This window comes from Crassostrea angulata, chromosome 5 (assembly GCF_025612915.1).
Source record: "Crassostrea angulata isolate pt1a10 chromosome 5, ASM2561291v2, whole genome shotgun sequence".
Taxonomy (NCBI): Eukaryota; Metazoa; Mollusca; class Bivalvia; order Ostreida; family Ostreidae; genus Magallana; species Magallana angulata.
The window spans coordinates 23481275-23504796 of NC_069115.1; the positions used below are offsets into that span (position 1 = coordinate 23481275).

General features: G+C 33.4%; 1 protein-coding gene and 1 pseudogene across 1 annotated transcript; one reads left to right on the forward strand and one right to left on the reverse strand.

Annotated features, from left to right (window-relative positions):
* The first annotated feature begins 1745 nt into the window (after positions 1-1745).
* On the forward strand, positions 1746-22030 carry LOC128185237 (uncharacterized). Its single transcript, XM_052854883.1, has 7 exons — positions 1746-1800; positions 2467-3018; positions 18595-18711; positions 19203-19496; positions 20245-20529; positions 20620-20794; positions 21949-22030. Exons 1-6 carry the CDS (start codon positions 1746-1748, stop codon positions 20655-20657), a joined length of 1341 nt encoding a protein of 446 aa, XP_052710843.1. The 3' UTR covers positions 20658-20794; positions 21949-22030.
* On the reverse strand, positions 9041-11023 carry LOC128185584 (uncharacterized; annotated as a pseudogene).
* Positions 22031-23522: the final 1492 nt, after the last annotated feature.

The following is a 23522-nucleotide window of genomic DNA, read 5'->3' on the forward strand; positions in this document are numbered from 1 at the left end:
TTTGCATTTTAAACTTTTTTGAGTTCCTTTTTTTCAATACATAATATTACAGAGTGAATACAAAAATATTTACCAAGCAATAGAAATCTGACTGTGACGGTATATTAAATTTTGTCATCAAGGCGGTGCAGCAATTATACATGGGTATCTCCCTCTAACTATTTTTAGAATCGGTAGGACAACAAAGTAGTGCCTTTAAGCAAAATAGTCCCTATACTTGCAGAGCATATATACATTTATTGGGACATTTTAAATCAGAATGCTTGACACATGTCAGAAAAGAGGATTTGCAATTTCAAAAACAAGTGTCAAAATTGAATAATCATTTGAAGAAAAGAATTGAAATTGTTTGATGTACACCCTTTCCAAAACTGAGAAATTCCCTACTTTTACTTTCATTTTCAGAGTTTTTCAATACAGACGCATTTTGCCGGAAAACGAATCTGATTTCACACCACGAAATTTTAACAGGGAAGAGACAATTTGATGAGCTTTCATTCAAGAGGTCCCTCGTTGCTGAACGAAAATTAGGGCCGGAGCTATGAACCATAACGTCAACATTACCGCCTATGGAAAATGCATATGTGGACTATACCCACAAAAAATTGGTAGGAATCTCAGTAGAGGACTTTTTTTGGCCAAGAAATTGCTTAAACAAGAACTATACGATAGAAAGGGATCAAGGGGACAGTTAATCGGGGTTTATTTACTGATTGTTTTTCTAGAATTTAAAAAAAAGGCTATATACCAAGCACATTTTAAACGCAAAATGATTTCAATAGTTCTAAAATATACCTTTACTTACAAAATGGATATTGGAGACGTTTCACAGAAAGGCAGGAATGTGAAGATTAATATGTAATAGTTGCCATTTTAAAATCAAAAGAAAAAAATGAAAAATAAAGAATAGTTAATGTATTCCCATCGTTTGTAAGATGTGTAGATGTGTAAAGTGCTACAGAGCAAGGATAAACGTAAAATGACGTTACAATAAGTTTGTAGTCAATGGATATATAAAAGTTACAAAACATAAACAAATGAAGTCTTTAACTTCAATCACCTTAATAAAAGGTATCCTGGTTTACCTTCTGGTGAACTTTTCATTATTTATCTTTTTTCCCAAGGGAGTAAGAGTAAAAACCACAATAACTTCCGAACAATCATCGTATAACATTTAAAAATAATATACACAAACTTTTTTTATTTGTTTTGTAAAATATTAAATTGTAAATGAAAAGAGAATAAGATCTGCAGTGCGCGACGATAATCTTTCAAACAAAAAAAAGAACCTTTGAAGAATTTTGAAATGAAGGAGTGGAACAAAATCAGCAACAGAAGAGGGGTGCATCATGCGTCAGGCTGAAGTATGGCGCAGAGGAAACTAAACGAACTACAAACTTGAAACAGTAGGTACTAAGCGAATTACCAATCTGTCGGTACTGGGAAATATATATATGGCAACACGGTGAATTAATTCGGGAGGTGACTGATATGCTAGGGTGGAGAGAAGATGGAATCGGCTATCCGATGCGATGTAATAACAGGAACAGCTTGTTGGCTAGAGTTAAACAAAAAGCTGAAAGACGGACATAAGTGCCTAATAGATTGCATGACAACGAACTCACAGTGGAAGCGAATGGGGAGTTATTTTCCATGACATCGTGAAAAGTAAGTGTCACAGCAGTCAACGGCTGGTCGCAGTAGAGTTGACAGTGCCAAGAGCAAAAAAAAACGTAAGACCTAAAATGCACAGACCTGATGGTAGACTGAGTTTCACACGCCTGATTCCCGATGAGGTCAGTAACATACGGTTCCCGACGTAAATTGTTAGATAAAAATAAAATAAAATAATTGTTGTTTAATGCCGTTATACTAGAGTGCACTTAATCTTTTTTTCTAATACATTGAAATATCTTTATTATTATTTAAACATTCAATTCAACAACAACAAAAAGGAAACAACAAACAGCTACTCCATGAAAGACAGAATGGTTTCTGTGGTGATGAAATCATAGATTTAAAGGGACTAGAGTTGTTTTTTTTTAAATCGTGACTTTTACGTAATATATTTAATTCATTTACCTGAATACAGATATAAATGCATAGCGATTAAATATTCAAAGTACGTGTTACAAAATGCAATTATTTATTTATTATTAGCTCTACAATCAAGTCACAGAATTGTTCCCTAATCTTTTTCTATGGATTTGAAATTTACACTACCAAATCGCTTAAATTGTTTTATGTCTATAAACGGCGAGGATTTGAAGGACAATATATGCTCCAAGTTACAAAAATGATACTCATATTAATTTTACTTATTTCAGGAACATCAGGTAGTAGAAATCTAATCAACTTTAAGTTAACTATATTTCAAATTTTTGAAGTTTGTATTGTAATATACAAAAAGAAATTGTACTCAATTTTTTTTGAAATTTTTGAAATACTTCTGACATTTTTCTTCAGGAAAATGTTCGTCAAAAGGAGAAATTGTCATTCTCTTAGATAAGCCTGGTTCAATTGGAAAAGAAAATTTTGAAATACTGAAGAATTTCATTCTTGACTTCCTTGTGCATTTTGTGATAGGTCCTAACGCCAACCAAATCAGCGTTGTCTCGTTCGATGATGATTCAAAGGAAGAGTTCAATCTAAATCCTTACTCATCATTAAATGAAATACGACCTGCTATTTCGGCTATCGAATACTCCAAGAAAGGAGCAAACATTGGAAATGTGCTAAATGTTACGCGCCAAAACTCATTTACATCATCTCGGGGTGCGCGTTCTGATGCTGCTATAATCGTTATCTTGATAACCGATGAAATTAGTTCTATTTCTAATGAAGCCAAATTACTGAAGGAAAATAACGTCACCATTTTCTGTGTTGGTGTGACAGGTGCAGTCAATGAACAAGTCTTGCAGAACGTGTCTTCACACAGTAGTTATACGTATATAACAGATAATTTTACTGATCTCTCACTCATAACACCAATTCTTGCAGACAGATCATGCGCAGACCGTATGTATATTTTTAAATTTTGAAACTTTAAATCAATAAGCTAACATATTTTACGATTTTCTCTAACAACTGATAGGTTTTAGTGGCCCGTGCATATGGTGGTGTTAGATGTAGTGCTATTTTAACTCCAAAGAAAGGGCGTTGTTCAAAATATTCTACACTTGCTCAAACTTATAGTTGGTTATTTTAGCTCTTAACATAATATTATCAATTTAGTGACTTAGAATCTGTTTTTTGTTTTTTATATGGATGCATCGGTTTTCTTGATAACCTAAAATATATCATCTCTAATTGTACAGTTGAATGTTTTTAGATTTATAGATTTTATCAAGAAAAAAAAACTCAGATATTGCATGCATTTGGTAAAGTTTAAACTGTATGATGTAATATGTATGTATAAATAATGTCATAAATGCGATTAAATCGTGAAAACACGGCGATAAATGACAAAAATTCGTGCTTTGAGATATCTGCCTATTTCAGTTCAGATATGAAAATGTTAATGCAGTTAATATTATTTCTTAATATAATATCTTTAAGGAGCGTGAGGTATAGATAGTCGCCGCACGATATCAACGTCATTTCTTGACATTTTTGTGTTGGTAGTACTTCATTATTGAAACCTTTATAGAAAGAAGGCCGCGTTTGTTTATTCGAATTTAATCCTTTTTTCATTGAGAAATAAAATACTATTTTTGTGATCGACGGAGTTGTACATTGGATTATATAATGCGCGATCAGTTTTATCGATCGCTCTTAAAAAGTCACGGACGTAGCTTTCACAGGATGAATGACCATCTTTAAGTCCTCCTTAAAGATAGCTTAAAGGTGTTTAAAGGTAGCTTAAAGACCATCTTTAAGCCACCTTTAAGCTACCTTTAAGCTATATGTATTGCTTAAAGGTGGATTAAAGAAAGCGTAAAGATGGCTTAAAGGCAGCTTAAAGACTATCTTTAAGTCACCTTTAAGCCACCTTTAAGGACAACTTATAGGTCCTTAATGTCCAAACTTCTTTAAGCCACCTTTAAGCCACCTTTAAGCTACCTTTAAGCCACCTTTAAGCCATTAAAAAAATTTAATTCAATGTTGTGCTTAATTTCCAACAAAATGTATTAACTTTATGAAAGAAAAGGTATTAAAACGGTTTTTGTTCTAGAAAGAAAAATGAAAAAAAAACACAAAAAAAAAAACCAGCCATTGCGAGAATTGAACCCGGGACCTTTAGTTTACTAGCATCACCACACATCCTCTACGCCACGGCAACTTACATATATGTAAGTGTTTTTATATCCTATATATCAGTGGATATTGAATCACTGTATTGAATGTGTTTACTTAAAAGATTTTGACAAACCATTCAGTTTGTAACAATCAATTATATCTAATTTATAAATTACATGCATGCATGTATTTAGAATAAAATACGGTACTTGGTCTTCAGTGAACAAAAATATATTATACCTAAATGGAAACCGTAAGGTTCACTATAGTAGGCTTTCTGACATGTAGTTGATAAATTTAAACCGAGTAGATATACGTTCATCTTATTTATAGCTATAAAATGTAAGAAAGAAAATGAAATCATTTCTTTTATTAAATGCATTGATACTATTAGGGTATTTGTTCAATTTTCCGCAATTTCCAGGTTTTCATGATCGCGGCGCCGTTCCAATATGTTTAAATATTTACATGTAATTGTATGTACATGATTTATAAACTATCAATTCTATAACAAACAAAATTACCTTACCGGTGACGTATTTACTGCATGTGGCAATTGCCAATGACTTGTACATACAATTGTATGATGTGCCAGGCCGGGTATATTTGACATATTTACCCTTATACATATATTTAAATAATCAACCCCTATTTATGATCACCGGTACATTAATTAATTAGCCTCCACATTTTACTCTTACATACATGTATCGTTAATTTGTAGACGTAACATCTTTGAAACCCAGAGCTAGGAAATAATACTTTGAAAATGAATTACAAATGTAAATTAACTTTTATTCACTAGACTTATCGTATACTCGTACATACTAAAATTCAACGCCTTTAGAACCCTGACGTGCACCTGGGCATACGACACACCTGTTGTGTATATCTTGTATATTCTGTGTTAGTTCCAGGGGTTTTCTTAACTTGGACAAACAATAGACTTTAATTAGATATACACAAACATGCACCTGGGCACATGACACAACTGTTGTGTATATCTTGTATATTCTGTGTTAGTTCCAGGGTTTTTTTTAAGTTGTACAAACAATAGACTCTAATTAGATATACACAAACGAACAAAACTATGTCTAGACAAACAAAGCAGTAATATCCTGCCCGATATAACAAAGGCAGTTGAGAGTCTTTTCATCTTTAACATGTATCTAGCAGATCTAGAGTTAGAAATAATGAAAATTGAAAAAAAAATACAAACCTTAAACCGATTAACAAATTAAATCATGCATTTTTGGTTCATTATCTTTATTTTGTTTAATAACCGGATGAACTGAGAGAGAGAGAGAGAGAGAGATATTTTTTTCACTGATTAATTTATAATAGGAAACAAACATACTTTAATTAGTTTTATGCACATATTAAGATACAGAGACTGCGCTCATCCCTACAATAATTTTGAAACCCCCCAAAAATTATAAAGAATTTTATAACGGCAATCTGTGTCCATCGGAGCGGTGCTGATGATAGCGATCTGTGTTTAATGGAGCGACGATTAAAACCGCCTGGAACACCCCCCCCCCCTTCCTTGGAAATTATATTATCACTCGGATGACCCCCTTCCATCTCTATAAAAGAGCTTTTGCATTTTTGTGTTTATTGTTCAGCTTGATCAATTTTGACTTAAAGGCCTCTTAAAGACAGTGTAAAGGCAGTGTAAAGAGAGCGTAAATGCCACTTAAAGATGCTTAAAGGTGGCTTAAAGAAGTTTGGACATTAAGGACCTATAAGCACTTGCTTAAAGGTGAATTAAAGGCGGCTTAAAGGTCGTATAGCCTTTAAGCTCCTTTAAGTCACCTTTAAGGACTTGCTTAAAGGTGGTTTTTCGTCCTGTGTTTATAATGTAGCTGAGGACATAAGAACCTAGCTTTATTAATCCTTCAGAGCAGATGTTTTCCGACTATCTTATTTATTTATCAACATGACATATTATTTTATATAGACATTGGAACTACGTTAAGGGTACCTTTTTACTCGTTCTCGCGTTTAGGTTGATAAATCAATTCCTGTGCTTTTTCTTCTAATTTGTTTCTATCAAAGCAAAAACTGAATCGTATCACTATATGACATATTCTTTTAAATAGACATTGGAACTACGTTAAGGGTGCCCACTGGCGTCGGAAGCAAATTGAAAGTGGGGGGGGGGGGGGCTAGACTAATCCTCAGAAATAATGAGAAAAAAGTAATTCCCAAAATCATGGAAATCCTAATCCGTGGGGGTGGGGGGGGGGGGGGGGGTATACCTATACTTCCAAAAGAAAAAAAACTTACTTACCCAATTTTTTTCTTCCAAAATCATGAAATTCCTAATCTGTGGGGGGGGGGGGGGGGGGGGGGGGCTAGTATGCTTCTGAATCCAACTTCTCAATCTTTCAAGGTAAATTTAGGAACAATAATCTTTCCTGCGAGAAAAATGGGGGGGGGGGGGCTGAACCCTCTATCATGCTATGTTTCTAATGGTTAGGTATAACTTTGAAAAAAAAGTGGGGGGCTAAGCCCCCCTAGCCCCCCCCCCCCCCCCGGTTCCGACGCCTATGCTTATCATACAACTTGTAAATGCCTAAATGACGTGACAACCACTTCTCCATGTACAAGGGTAGATAAGCTTGAAAAATAAAATGAAAAATTCATGATTGTGTTTTCTTGAAGCTACAAGTCGTCACTATATATACATGTATGTGGGAAGGTGGTACAGTATTCAGTATATTCATACGCGGATCTAGAGGGAATCAGGTTGGGAGAGGGGGATCCGCTCCCCCCCCCCCCCCCCCACGACAAATAAAATTATCGCGATCCCTTGATCATAGTCACAGATGTTTTTCATACTTTTCAGTTTGACAGACTTAGAAAAAAAACTAACACAATTTCTTTGATGCTATGTGGTCCCGTTGCCATGGTAACATAGCGAAAAGATTTTAAAATGGCATTTCTATGCTTATTCAAGAACATTTTGTGAGTAATGACAACAATTTGGGGTTTCCAGGGTAGAATGTATTATGAAGAAGTTTGTTATTTTTCAATAGAAACAAACACATATATTATAAACGCACGTTTTAAAAGTCATCCATGGTAACTAAAGAGAAATTTCACAATATGATTTCTTCATTTCATCTGAATTTAAAATGCAAATCTTGCATTTCTGTGCACACTATTCTGATCGTGAAATTCAGAATTTATAAATCAATATTGAAAACCGTTGCTATGGCAACCAGCGGAAAAATAAGGTTAATTCTCATATTTTGAGGCATTTTTGAATAGGTATTATTCACAGGAAAATATTATACATATATTACATGGCTTCGAGGGCGACATACCGGAATATTTTACCCGAGGTGACAGGAAAGCCCTGGAGTGTTATGTCGCCCGATGCCGAAGGCAAATCAAACTCGGGTTATCAACATATTTATTTAATTCACAAGGCAGAGGAAAATGTTTTTAAAACACTCACGCTTGAGTTTATCACTTTTGTCGTATTTGCCGAATTTTTTCATCAATTAAACTATCGAGATCATCTGAATTAAGATGAACAAACCGCAGATGTTGGCCTGACATGTTTGAAATTCGCGGATCTGTTTACGTTTGCTTAGCAACTGACTCGTTGAATTTCGAACCCGACGTAATTAATATGCAGAATTCTTGCACGCGATGGTGATACAATTTCGGGAGGGCAATATAACTATTTCCTGTGAAATATAACTGTTTCTGGGAGGGCAATATAACTGTTACCGGTGTGATTCAGCAATTTTCAGGGCATAGTAATAAAATCTCATTTGTGACATAACGAGAAAACTTATTCAAAAATGTTATATAATGAATTCTTTGCTATATAGCCGAGTATCAAACTAGACAGTATATACTGGTACCTTAAAAGGAGTAGATGACCATTATTGATTTAGGAAATCACAATTGACACAGCAATTAATATCATATAATCTCTTTAATAGAATCCTTTTTTAGCTACACCTCAAACCTTGAATCGCTGAAATCCATTTAGGAGTAAAAGAAAAATAAAATAAAACAGTTATGTGAATTGATAGACAAGGTGTTGTACAATCAAATATAATGAATTCTTTAATTTATAACCAAGTATCCAGCTAGTATACTACTACCTTAAAAGGATTAGATGACCACTTTAAATTTAGGAAATCGCAATAGACTAAGCAATATCATATAATATGTTTAGAATCCTTTTTATTTAAGATACACATCAAACTTAAGTCACTGAAACCCATTTAGAAGTAAATTATTCTTATTGATTTTTAAATAACATTAAAACTTGTACAGATTTTGCCTAGATGTAAATTTTTTCCAGATTAAAACACTAAATTAGCAGCGAGATTTAAAAAAAAAATGAATGATTAATTCATCGATTGATTATAATTTTGTCTATTTTTGCAAAAGAAAGGCAGGACCTATGTAAAATTAACTTCGAATCAAATATAGTATCCAAGATCTTTTAATTATCAGGAAATTTGTGATCTAAAGTACTCAATGTCAAATTCCAGCATCTGTGTAAATTTTTGAATTAGTGTCAAGAAGTCTGTTATTACCGGCAACAAGTCTGAAATCTATAATCATGATAATATTTAAATATTCTGAAATATTGATCCCAAGGCACTTGATAATGTAAACATTTCTTTTCAAAATTAAGACAAGTTCTCCTATATATCTATTGAATAGTTATATCAATTTTATAATTATACATGCACACGTATTTCATTTCACTATAGTTAGAGAACTATCTACATGTATACCTAAGAATAAGAAATGTTTGCAAATGTCAACAGCCTTTAATGGTATAATATAAGAAACCACATCAACAAAGTACTGATTATTTACATTTATTTACATATATATTAACCACTTTAATTACATGTAAAATATTCAGGTAGGAATCATATTTACATGAGCAATACAGTCTCTGAATTGTGACAGTCACCACAGTTTGATCAAACATAACAAATAAATACAGTTTGGTAATACATAACATGTATTTAATATAATCGTAGATAGTTTGTTAATTTATTACAAGATTTAAACAAAATCAGTTTATTTACATTGACATTTGATGTTCAATTTGTCACTTTGTAGACATTTAGAATTATGATCACAGGTTTTTTTTACATGTAATACTGGATTTTCTTCACTTTACCTGTGTCCCTCTCAGCCACAAAGAGGTTGTCTCTGGTGTCCACACATAACCCAAATGCACTCTGTAAATGACAGTTGTCAATGTAGCGGAGGAACTGTCCGTCCTGATCCAGGATGTGGATACAGTGATTGTTAAAGTCTGCTGTCAGGATTCGACTCTGGCTGTCTGTAGTGATGCCGACTGGTTCAAATGGTTCCTTGGTAGTGGAGGGAGGACCGGTGTATGTAAACCGGAGTTTCCCTGTCTGATTGACCACCACTACTGCACAGGTTCCACTGTCAGCTACACAGATATCAAGATTCTTGTTCTCTCTGATGTATTTAGAGTTAGTATCAGATGAATAGAGAGGTTGTCCTTTGTCATCATATTGAATCGTTTGTTTCTTTGTGGAGCCTGAGTAACGCACAACTTTTGCTTGTTTCTCATCATTAGTGATCATGACAACCAGGAGGTCACCAGAGGAGGTACCACAGACATAGAGAGGTCTCCAAACCCATAGTCTGATCACTGTCTGTATCTGTGTATTCTTCACTATGTTCACAGTTTTATCATAGACATCAGTATAAACTAGTTCACCACTCTGTGTCTCTGCTAGGTCTATTGGTGTGTTCCCTGACTTGGTTTGGATGGAATTCACTAGTTTACTGTGGAGGTTGTAGAGTCTAATCATGTTGTCCTTACCACTCGTCCATACCTCATCATCACTCAGACAGGACACACTGTATAATTTATTAGATTTTCCATACTCTGTGTTTATTTCTGTGATGATCCGTGGTAGATCAATGAGTGGTCTGTCCGGGGGAGAGGACTCAGCACCAGGAGAATCCATTGTGTAGACTTGTTCTTCTGTTTTGATAGATAATGCTGACAGAGAACCAATCTGCTGAGAAATCTGTTTTTTGTTAATCTTCTGAGGGGTGAATCTTGGCAAGGAAACTGTGAGTTTAAGAGACAATCTTCTGAATTCAGCAATCCTGGATTGGTAGGTAGAGACAAGGCTGACATCATTGGAGTTTAGTAATTTCTTCAGATCAGCAATGCACTCTGTGATTTCAGAAATGGTGTGTTTGATTTCATTTTCCTGCTTATTCAGGACAACCAGGTGTTTGGATTCCATTTCATCCACGTCAGATTTCAGTTTCTTGATGGCAATGTCTATTTCTCTGTGCAAGTCTTCTCCATGTTTGTTTAGAGCTGTTGTTAATTTCTTTGAATTTTTATTTAGATCAGTTTTCTGAACTGGGATGTTAGATGCAATCTCTTGGTATTTAGGATAAATGGAATTTTCTAATTCTTGTAGATCTTTTTTTAAGGCTTCTCTCTTGGTATCCAAAATTTTTAAAATGCCAACTTGCTTGTGTCCTAGATGTTCATTAGAGGAAACACACTCCACACAAATAGGAATGTTACATTGTTCACAATGAAGGTCACATAATTGTGTGGAATGTTTGGAACATTTAGGATTTAGTCCCCTCTTCTTAAATGGCACAACTTTGTGTTCTTTGGATTCATCTAAGAGATGTTTTCCAACGCAAGCTACACACAGATGTATATGACAAATGTCACAGTACATAGGGGGGCCCGGGGTCTCACAGAGATGACACCGTAACACATCCTGGGCCCAAGTAAGGGGGTACATGGTCAGACACCTTGTTGATATTTTAGATGATTTCTGAAAGAATAAAATAACTGTTACATAAATGTATTTTTATTAGCAATCTTGTTTTTACTAATTCTGAGTCATTTCTGTATGTGTAGTCAAAAGTATAAAAAGTATAGACACAGGGATGGGAGATAGGATCAAGCCCCCCCCCCTTTCCCCCCGCTCTACTGACTGAGCTAAAGGGTGAACTGGTCACCATAGGTGCGAGGCAGTACTGAGCATTTATATAAACACTATTACATAGCATATGGGGCAAGAACAAGAATAGAATTCCTGGGTCCCCCGCCGGTCAAGCAGTATACTAGTATCGAGTCTATCGACCAAGGCTGATTTAGGAACTTGACCAAGGTATTAGTGGTATGAACATTTGGTATAAATTTAATGAAAATCCGTCAAAATGTGTAGGCATGAGAGCGCTTACAAGGTCAACTTTTGGATAAAACGGAGTCATTATAGTGGTCAAAGTCTCATAACTCCAACAAAAAGTATCGACCAATGCTGATTTTAAAATTTGACCAAAGTATTAGTGGTATAAACAAATGAAAATCGGTCAAAATTTGTAGGCATGAGAGCGCTTACAAGGTCAATTTTTGGATAAAACAGAGTCATTATTGTGGTCAAAGTCCCATAACTCCAACAAAAAGTATCGACCAATGCTGATTTTCTAACTTGACCAAGGTATTAGTGGTATAAACATTTGGTATAAATTTAATGAAAATCCGTCAAAATTTGTAGGCATGAGAGCGCTTACAAGGTCAATTTTTGGATAAAACGGAGTCATTATTGTGGTCGAAGTCCCATAACTCCAACAAAAAGTATCGACCAATGCTGATTTTCGAACTTGACCAAGGTAATAGTGGTATAAACATTTGGTATAAATTTAATGAAAATCCGTCAAAATTTGAAGGCATGAGAGCGCTTACAAAAAAGTGTGACGGACGGACATACGGACACACGGACGGACGCCCGGCATTTCTATGTCCCCGCACCGCGTTGCGGCGGGGGACAAAAATAAATAGGGGTTTTCGTAACTTTAGGCATATGTTTGCAAAACAAATTGATTGAGGTGGCTGTTCTGGCTTCTACAGCTGTTCTATATTTAGTGAATTCCATTGATTGACAGCGTTGGGTACAAATGATTTTTTAAAGTAAATCTAACCTCCACTTAGGAACATTAAACTGATCCTTGTTTCGTGTGTTGTATCGCGATATATTTTCCCTCTTGTTAGGAATAATATTACGTAAATAATCAGGCCCTCTGTTAAATTTGAACACAACTCGGATGACAGTGACTTCCGGTTTCACACAAAAAGGGGGGGGGACTGGCTTACAGAGAGCAACAATACAAAACCCTAACTTCCGGATTTATCCAAAAAGGTGGAGCTAACAAAGATGACAAACATCATTGTAAAACCTAATCTACTATATACAAACACTGACTATGGTTAAGCTTAACACATATACATCTTAACTCGCATTTTCTCAACATTGAGCATGAGTGTACAAGTACTAAATTATACCTTAACTTACAAACAACATTAAACAAATAAAGCCTGATCAGATGTTCAGTATCACAGGACAAGTTCACTTATATTGATACTTTCTGCATATTTCTTTTTGTAACGAAAAAATAAGGAAAACAGCAAGATGGGCTGCGCGTTTGCACAAAATGTAGTGTTTACATAACTAAATGTAAAACCTGTATGTGGCGGATATACAATATCCGAAAGGTGCTTAAACTTAAAAATCAGTTTCTAATCAAAAATATATACAGTAAGCTAAATAAATAAATGTTGTTACTTGATTCTTACACATTACCTACATGTAAGTGAGATAAACCTTACGGGTAATTTAAAAATAATACAGCTAAATGCAAAATTCTCATGACACAATTTGATGATATTAAATCATTACTTAAAAGTTCAGCAGCATAACCAGTTGTCTATAAATGTGATAAAAAAATAAAAAATACAAAGAACAAATAAAATCTACATACCTGAGACACAGGACAGGAGACAATATAAAATTATATGTTTATTGGTTGATGTCCGTCGCAAAAATGATCGGACAAAAACCCTATAGCGTCCCCTGTCCCGGTGTTGAGTTATTCTTGCCATTTATTGTTCCAAAAAGCCGTGAGGGAAATTAAACTCATTCTCGACATCAAAGAAACGGTTTGACACGAGGGCTTTGCATTACAATGACTATTACGTAATAAAGAAAACAGGAATCCTTCGACAGATGAATCTAGATAACTTAGTTTTGATTACTTAAAATGGCACTAATTGATTTCACAACTTTTTACGAAAAGTACTGTCAAATGGCCTAAGGCCTTTCTTTACCTAAATCCGCGTTGACATGATTTTAAATGTATGTGGACTAAAAAATAGACTTCATTACGCTGAATTTGCAAACCTTATTTCTGAATATGATATTTTAAGTTTCACAGAAACCAAAACAGATGATACTGATTCTATACAAATACCCGGCTTTGTAACCTATATGAAAAATAGACACAAACTCTCAAACACTAGATCGGGCGGGATAATCGTAGCTATCAAAGGCAATATTGCGAAACATATAACTGTAATAGATACTGATTGTAAATTTATTATGTGGCTAAAGATAAGCAAGGTTTTATTCAACATTGATAAAGATGTAATCTGTGGAGTTGTTTACATACCTCCAGAGGCTAGCAAATATTCATCTAATGACAGTTTTATGGAAATAGAACAAGAGCTTTTTAATTTCTCTAAAGACTCGAATTATTTTTGTTGCATGGGAGATTTTAACTCCCGAGTTGGTCGTCTTGGTGATTTTGTTGAACCTGATGATTTTTTAACAAATGTAAAACAACATAATGTTGTTACTGAAAACATTGATTGCGCCTCTTATTTTGAAACTTTAGGAATCCCTATTTCTAGAGCTGCCATGGATACTGTATGTAATGATTTTGGTTATAAGATGATAGACTTCTGTAAATATACCAATTTTTTTATTGCAAATGGTCGAGTTGGTAATGATATTGGTGTTGGTGCACTCACGTGCAAAAACAGTAGTACCGTAGATTATGTTTTATGTAGTCTAGAGCTGTTTCAGTATCTATGTAATTTTCAAGTTCTAGAATTTTGTAATTTATTTTCTGATGTACATAAGCCTATATCTGTTTCTATCAAGATAAATGTCACCGCTTCAATTGTTAATTCTTTACCTGCGAAAAACCAACCAACTGTGAAACTTTGGTCAGCAAACAATGCAGACGTTTTCCGTGAAAAGTTAGATCACTCCACCGTCGAAAGGATCACTGACGAACTATTACATTTAAAGACATCAAATACCGTGAATGAGGAAAATATTAAAACGGTGATGACAAAATTGTGTAAATTATTCATTACAACGGCAGAACAATCTTTTGGGAAAAAACATAGTGCTCCTGTAAATTCCAAGGATAAACCATGGTTTAACTCCAAATGTAAGACAGCAAGGAAGAAATTTCATTTAGCGAAGCGTATGCACAGCCGCAATCAATCTACAGAAAATAAGGCCACCTTAAAGTTAACAAGTAAACATTATAAAACAGTTATGGACGAATCCTTAAAGAAATACAGAAAGGACTTATCAAATAAATTGCAGAATCTACGTGCGTCGAATACTAGAGAATACTGGAACATTCTTAACAATTCAAATATTAAGATAAAAAAATGTTCTGCGGATATTGATACATTGTATAATTTTTTTAAAATATTGAATGAAAATGAAGGCGCTGAAACATGTGATAATATTATTGATCAATCGGATACGGTGAATGAATTACTTAATAGCCCTATCACTAGGGCAGAGATTGTGAATTCAATTAATAGTTTAAAAAACAACAAAGCCCCTGGCTATGACAATGTTATGAACGAACACATTAAAACTACAATGTCGAATTTTTTACCACTGTATGAAAACTTGTTCAACATTATTTTTGATACTGGTATTGTCCCAGAGGAATGGTTAATAGGCATTATTAGACCAATATATAAAAATAAGGGTGACCCATCTAATCCAGAAAATTATAGACCAATCACTTTATTAAGTTGCTTAGGGAAAGTATTTACTAATATTTTAGGAACACGCATTGAACATTTTGCAGATGATATTTCACTTATTAAAGAAAGTCAGGCGGGATTAAGGAAAGGGTTTTCCACGCTTGACAATATTCTAGTTCTGCAGTTTTTAACACACACACTGATCAACAGTAAAAAGAAATTATTCTGTGCATTTGTAGATTTCAAACAAGCTTTTGATACAGTATGGAGGGATGGGCTCTGGTACAAACTTCTTAAAAGTGGAATAAATGGTAAATGTTTTACATACATAAAAACATGTACAAAGGTATAAAATCAAAAATATGTATTAATGGTTTTTCATCTGATCTTTTTACTTGTAATGTCGGTGTACGACAAGGAGAAAGTTTATCTCCATTCTTGTTTTCCTTGTATATAAATGATCTAGAAGATTATTTGTTAGATAAAACATAACTGGACTGTCTACAATTACTGAGGGAATTGAAAAGGAACTTTTTTATATTTAAAAATGTTTATCCTGTTTTATGCAGACGATACTGTTATTTTAGCTGAGTCTGCAAACGACTTACAGTTTGCCCTTAATGAATTCTATAGATACTGTGATACGTGGAAACTTACTGTTAATATTTGTAAAACAAAAATTGTTGTATTTTCTAAAGGTCGTCAACCCAAATATGTCTTTTCATATAATGGTTTACCTATTGAAATAGTTGAGGAATTTAATTATCTCGGTGTAATTTTCTCAAGAACAGGTTCATTTTTCAAAGCAAAAAAACGGCTATGTGAGCAAGCACATGTACAGAAATCAATGTATGGAGTTATATGGAAGATAAGAACTTTTAATTTACCTATTGAGTGTCAATTAGATTTATTTGATAAAATTGTTGTACCAGTTTTATTGTATGCATGCGAAGTTTGGGGTTATGAAAATATTGAGATTATTGAACGTGTCCATTTAAAATATTTGAAACATATACTTAATCTGAAAAGTTGTACACCTAGTTACATGGTATATGGTGAAACTAGACGATTTCTTCTGTATATAACCATTTTTACTAGAATGATTTCATTCTGGGCCAACATAATCAATAGCAGTGAAAACAAGTTAAGCAAAATCATATATATGTATGTACGTATTCTTTTTGATAAGGGACAAATATTAAATCCATGGCTATGCTCTTTAAAAAATGTTTTAGATAAATGTGGGCTTTCAAATTTATGGTGTGATCATGAATCGTACCATTATAACTCCAGTTGGATTAAGACAACTATTAACCAAAGGTTAAGAGATAAATTTTTACAAAAATGGCATAATGATATTCAGGAATCGACTAAGGGTGTTATATATAGAATTTATAAAACAAATTTTGAATGTGGACGCTACTTACTCTAGTTACCCAGTAAATTAAGAAAAATATTAGTTAAGTTTAGAACTACAAATCATCATCTTCCGGTTGAAATAGGAAGGTGGGGTATTGTTGAAAGAAGTAAACGTTATTGTAATTTGTGTAATTGTAACAAAATTGGTGATGAATTTCATGTTATATTAGAATGCAAGGCATTAATTAAGTAAATTACGAAGTCAGTTTTTAGATACATTTTACTGTTCTTCTCCTAACACTAAAAAGTTTTATGAAATCATGTCTTCAGTCGATTATATCACATTAAGAAAACTGTGTTTCTTTATTTCAAAAATTAATCATACTGTTCGTTCACCCCACTTACATTCATGAACTTTACAACTATATTGTATATATGTAAATATGTTTGTTCTTCTTATGTACCTCTTGTACCATTATATGGTGTTGAGTGAAAATAAACTGAACTGAACTGAGCAAATAATATATCTAATCTGGTCAATATAATTAAAAATATAAAATATATTTTGAAATGAGCAAAAATAGAAAAATATATTTGAGGGTCAAAATGACACTATGATAGATGTATATACGTCTGGTTTGTAAAATTTCCCACCCTGTTTCTAAGTAAAAGCCGGTTCCGTCTCATATGAAAGTATAGTGTAGGCTTGCAGGATTTTTTCAGAGGATGACAATAGGGGCCGTCGCTTAGAGACCCAAAGTATGATTAAACTGATAAATAATTATGTTTTAAAAAATGTGTTTTGTAACATCCATCGTGCAAAGATTAACATTTTGTCATCTTTATCCATAATTACTCTATGTAAACCGAAAAGGAATTTTACAATATTTATTTTTAAAGTATTTTTTTAAAAATTGTTCAATAATAGAATTTTAAAACAGTAATATGATGTTTTTTCATCATTGAAATCGCCACGTGTCTGATACCTATGGAATTCCATAATCGAGAGCCAACTGTCAGCTGCCAGCTGCTTACTGCTTACTGCCAACAGCTTACTTCCAACTATAGTCTTGTCTCAGAAATAAAGCTCATAAGTGGAAGACGGTTTAATTAATGTTTCTGACTATATTTCGGTTCCGATCTTGTAAAGAGACAGGTTTGTCCGACTTCCTAACCCACGAATTCACATCCTCGACGAAAACAAATTTTGAAAAAAGTTACTTTTCTTATTGAAACTGAAAAGCGACCCATCCAAGAATTAAATCCCCACGAATAAAAATCCCACAACCCACGATAATTGGCTTCTATGAATTTAAATGATTCCACAGTATATAATGTGTTAATATCATAATTATCACTTCTTTCAAGTCTTTCAGGGTAAATTTAGGTACAATAATCTTTCCTGCGAAAAAAGTAGGGGGGGGGGCTGAACCGTCTATCATGCTATGTTTCTAATAGCTAGGTATAACTTTGCAAAAAAAGTGGGGGGTGGGCTAAGCCCCCCTAGCCCCCCCCCCTCCCAGTTCCGACGCCTATGGTACCTATTTATTCGTTCTCGCGTTTAGGTTGATAAAGCAATCTCAGTGTATTTTCTTTTAAATTGTTTCTATCAAAGCAAAAATTGAATCGTATCAATATTTGCATGTCCAACACTTGTATTCCCTTATCTAAGAAAAAGGCCCCGCATACATGTAGTTATCCAAAATAGACGGTAACGTTCCCGCTATAAAAACAGACATTTTTTGGGGGGGAAACAAAAAAACGTCTATGACATATCTTTTTCAAATTTTGATGAATGTAAATTTATCTGAAATAAAAACCTTTTCTTTAAAAAATGTAAACTCATGACGCAGTGATGTCACGCATATATTATGTTATAAAAATTAATATAGTTTTAATTCTTTAACAAAATTTAATCAAATTTTTAATTCGAATTAAATTTTTCATTGGGCAAGTGTTATCTTTTTATACAATAAAGCGGCCATGAGATGCAAGGTGCATTGTGTGACATTACTTTTGTATCAATCCTTGTATGTATGGTTTTATAAACAAACTAATGAATATTTGGTATCATAATGATTTTTTAAAACTCTCTTTTTATATAACACACGGTTTGGGTTTTGTTTATTAAGATATAGACGACTGTTTAAGCAACCCCTGTCTAAATGGCGGTACGTGCGAAGATCAGTTGGGTAAATACGTGTGTCACTGTAATGGAAATACGACAAGCAAAGACTGTTACATCCCAGGTATGTAATTGTGTCACTTTTCTTGCATAAACTGAAATTAAAAGCAAAGTACATGACCAAACCAATATATTTTTAGTCCAAACTTATCATCTATCTCTATGTTGTGGCAGGTAAAGTTATCAAATAGCAAGTGAATGTATCTCGTAATGTTTTTATTGAAGATTCTCTTCAACTATTCATCAATAACATTTTAACGGTAATTGCTTCTTTTAAATCCCTTTCCAAGTCTTCCTTGATGTTTCGGGTTTTTTTCCGCTTGCCACACATGCTGTTAATATATTGATGAAATTGGTTCCATTTTGATGACAGTTAAATATCATAAACTTGTTCCTTTCATAATTTAGACTCTGGATGGACAAAAAATAAGAGTTTCATTATTTATTAAGACTTGACTAAACTGAATGATATGATATGTTACTTTGGTGTATTTTCTAAAGATGGCATTCGTCAAGAGTCGTATACCTTCAGCCATGTCATGATATTTTTTTTAGGATTACCAGACGTAAGAACCGGAAGGGGACAAACCACAAAACTTGGAACTGATGCAAATATAAGCTGTTATCCGATATATTTCACTGGTATTTTTTGGGAGTTCCAACACAACGGTGTCACCTCCATCGTTGATACCTCCAACTCAAATAAATACAGCGGAGGGACCGTGCCATCCCCGTCCTTAACAATTCGCAACTTTATAATAAATGACATTGGTAGTTACAGATTTTCTGCGAGGAACTCCAAAGGCACTGCCCACAGTCCAGTCATGGCCTTTATGGACGTACCCAAATGTAAATGTGTTATGTTAAATATTTATTTTATAGGTACAGAAAATTTTACAATTTTACAATGCAGTTTCAGGTAGTCAATTTCCATATTTATTTAATTTTTTTTTTGGGGGGGGGTACAAGGTGGAAAGAACTATATATAATATTATATATGTAATATATGAGTTAAATTTGGCCCCCATAATTCGCCATTTATAAAGTGTTTCGGGTATAATAAAATGTTGTGTTATTTTTTAGAAGAGTTATTATCAAATACACATTTTTCACCTATTTATATGATTTATTTGCACTCACTGGCAGTATATGACGTCAGAAGTGACGCTATTGCTATAATTCAATCAAAATCAGTCAAAAATTGACAGTTTACTTATCTTTTTATGAATGTAAAATAAAAAGCGCATGATTAAAAAAAAAATTGGCACTTATTAGCCTTGGCTAGATACATCTCTGATTAAAATATCTTGTTTGTTCAAGCAAGCGCTCTATGTTTTCTGAATGAAATACTGTTTGAAAACAAGCTGTTTAATGCTTAAAATGCAAAAATGGCGGGAAAAGGTTATCTATGATGTCATATTTCTAAATTGTGGGCAGTTGAATCAAAATGAACATTATGTAAAAACATCACATATATATCTGTACAAAGAAAACAAAGAATTACAGTAAATGATGATGTTTATTCTATGGGGCCAATTAAGGCCCATATCATATATAGTCGTTTGATTTCAATTGTGTTTAATCATAACTTTTCTAGGTAATATCTCAGTATCGACTCTTTCAACAGTAACGGGTGTAGAAGGTCACAACGTCACATTGATTTGCGATGTCTCTTCTATCTACCCACCTGTAATCTCTGTTACCTGGAAGTTTAATGACATTGCAATAGACACTCTGTTAGGAGGGAAATACCAGGGCGGATCTATCTCCTCACCCTCATTATTTATCAACAATCTGAATGCTACTGACCAAGGCAACTACACTTGCTCTGCCACAAATGAGTTTAATACCAGACAAGCATACGTATATCTAACTTTGGCAGGTAAGTACCGTTTTTGGCAAAGTGGTGAACATAATAATGCATGAATGGTAATGTTTGGTATTTAAATCTGGTCCCGTTTTACGGTTGAAGATTCGTGTGACTGTGCCTGTGGAACATATTACGATTGAACTCCATCTTTGGTTGGAAAGCCATGTCCATGCACAATAAGCCTATGGAAAGTGGCAATCACTGCAGTGATGTTGAAAGGTGCTTTACTTGGGATAGCTTTGCTAGGCTACAAACTTTACAAATATAAATCCAAAAGGTAAAGTTTGTAATTGCTTTTACCTTCAGAATAAAGTCAAATCTTTCTACATGGTAATACATCTATATACAAAACTATAAAATTCAGTGTAGAAAATATTCTTTATTCACATCCTTTACATCCACTTGTATGAATTTGAAAATGAAATAGTTTCATGATAATCATATCAGTTTATTTGATAAGTAATTTATAAGTAAATTGCATATCATTAAGATATCGACGGAGTATATTTTTTTAAGGCGTCGAGCTAATGCTCGGCAGCCTTCTAGCGATCGTCTGGATTGGCAACCGTCCAAAAATTCATGCACTGCACCGCCTTTTAAATGCGCACAAAAAAATAAGTTCCTTAAAGTATTAAACGTATTACAAGATTTTTATTCCATTTATTCAACTACATTGTGTTCAAAAAATCCAACCTTGCCTCCCTGGTTATTGATAACTCTTTGCATAAGTATAAATTTGCCTATTCAAGAATGGCGGATGAATACAAAAAGTGTAAACATTACTAAATATTATTTTAGTTTATCGATTACATGTTAACTGGAGACCGTGCCCGATAGAAATAAAATTTGATATGTAAATTTATTTGTTATCGGGCACGGCCTCCAAAATGAATTGAAGCGATAAACGTATCTAGTGATTTTGTTGCAATAAATAAACACGATAATGCAGTCGGTTTGGTCGAGCAAAAAATAGCACGTGTTGTGGATTTGTTTGTAAACAACCATACCATAGGTAATCTTGTTTCAAACGGGAATTGAAATAAATAAAAGTGTGTTTTATTATTATAGTTAGAGACACACTGTTATCAATGTATTCACCTTGAAAATTGTTCAAAGACTGTTTAAAGCAGAAAGAAAATACATAATTATATAATTTTTTTTTAACTTTGAAATTTCTTTGATTTTTGTATCTATGATGAGTTATTGTATTATAAACTCATCACAACATATTATATATGGAAATATTGTGATTTTTGTTTTTAAAGAACGCAAAACATAATTCATTTACTTTTTTTATTCTAATATGTATTATTTGATATACGACTATTAGTACAAAAATTCAAATTATTGATATCATTTTATCAATCTATATAAAAGAAAATGTCAGCTCGACGCCTTTGTGGCCGTTCCGGCCTTTGATTTCTTTTTCAGATCATCTTTGTATTCTTCTCGTGTAGAACCTGAAATTGATTTATCACAGCAGATTGTTTATGAACGTGATAATTAGATTCTAATATCAAAGTACTGAAGAACTGATGAGAGTTGATTTTGTCGATGTTTATTTATTTTAAAATCAATGATATGTTAATTTTGCATGACAAGTACATGTAGTTTCTAAATTTTATTTGAATTACGCACAATTTTATAATATGAATTTTTGGACTTTTTCGACAAGAATGGCGAGAAACCCCCATATGAATCATGTTAAATAATATTTAAAGATAAAATGAATTCAATCAAACTACATTTATGTATCAGTAATAGAAACATTTCTCGAAAATTGTATGGATCCAAGCAATATTGAACTCTAGTCTCGTTCAACCAAACGCTCGGCTGACACCGTAAATCTCCGAAAAGCTAGAGAGACTTTACGGAAACAGCCGAGCGTCGAGTTGAACGAGACTATATTGAACTCTGGCGTAGGAATACATACGACTACAAAAAATATCTAAAATATTCGTACCATTTAAAATCTGACTATTATCAAGGTATATATAAATAAGTTTCCTTGAAAAATAATGCTTTAGCATACATTACATCGAATTTATCAATTATTTTCAAGAACTAAGTCTTGTCAGCAGCGATGTAGTGTGCTGAGGTCCAAACACTGTTTCACTTTCGGTTTGTCTGCGTGACTGCATAGGAGAGTTGATTAAAATCAACTCCCAAAAAGTAAAACTAAGCATACGTTGCCCTTTCAAAAAAAGATATATTGGCGATTCAATAGTCAACAATGGTCATATGACTATCGGTGCACTCTTTTCCTTAAAATGAAAGAAATATCATGGATGGCAATAGGAATGAACTGAGGAAGTAACGAAATACTCTCCCTTAGGAGAAAAAAAACGTTATTCTTCCTTTTCTTCTTCTTGTCATTGATAGTCGTTTCCCTATTAAAGTTTTGATATATTTAATTTAACAAAAAAAGCTATAACAACCCTTCTGAGTAATAAACTTGAAAGGAGACAAAGAAGTTAAATGGGTGTACTTCCATGGCTTTATTAATAATACATATGGTATAATTATAATAGATAATTAAACACAGTTAATTTAATACAGTTGATTACTAATTATACAAAATATACGAACAATTATGAGATTACAATCCAAATATCAAAACAATGGATGGAAGTTCACTTATCCACGAATAATTGCATCAGAAATGAATTAAAGTAAAACTAAATTTCTTTTATATGTACGTCGACAGATGTTATATCTCTGTCTTCTTCAACTTCTAAAATCAAGTTGGAACTAGATTTAATTCACGCACAAAAATTTAATTCTTTGTATGTTAAGTACAGTATCTCGAATGTTGTCCAGATGAATTTATGACCTTAAAGATTTGTCAATGAAAAATGCAAAACACCTTCCTTAAACATGTAATTAATTAAACATTTTATCCAATACTTTACAGACGACTCGTGCAAGCAAATAGTACAGTCTTTAGTTACTAGCTATATGGACTATGCCAGCAATATCATGCACGGATTAATGTAATGTACCAT

Excerpts from the sequence above, each read along its gene's own strand:
- LOC128185237 (XM_052854883.1), top strand. The coding sequence starts at position 1,746 with ATGCACAGACCTGATGGTAGACTGAGTTTCACACGCCTGATTCCCGAT. Across the intron at positions 3,019-18,594 it reads AGACAGATCATGCGCAGACC|ATATAGACGACTGTTTAAGC; the intron begins GTATGTATATTT and ends TTGTTTATTAAG. Across the intron at positions 19,497-20,244 it reads CTTTATGGACGTACCCAAAT|GTAATATCTCAGTATCGACT; the intron begins GTAAATGTGTTA and ends TAACTTTTCTAG.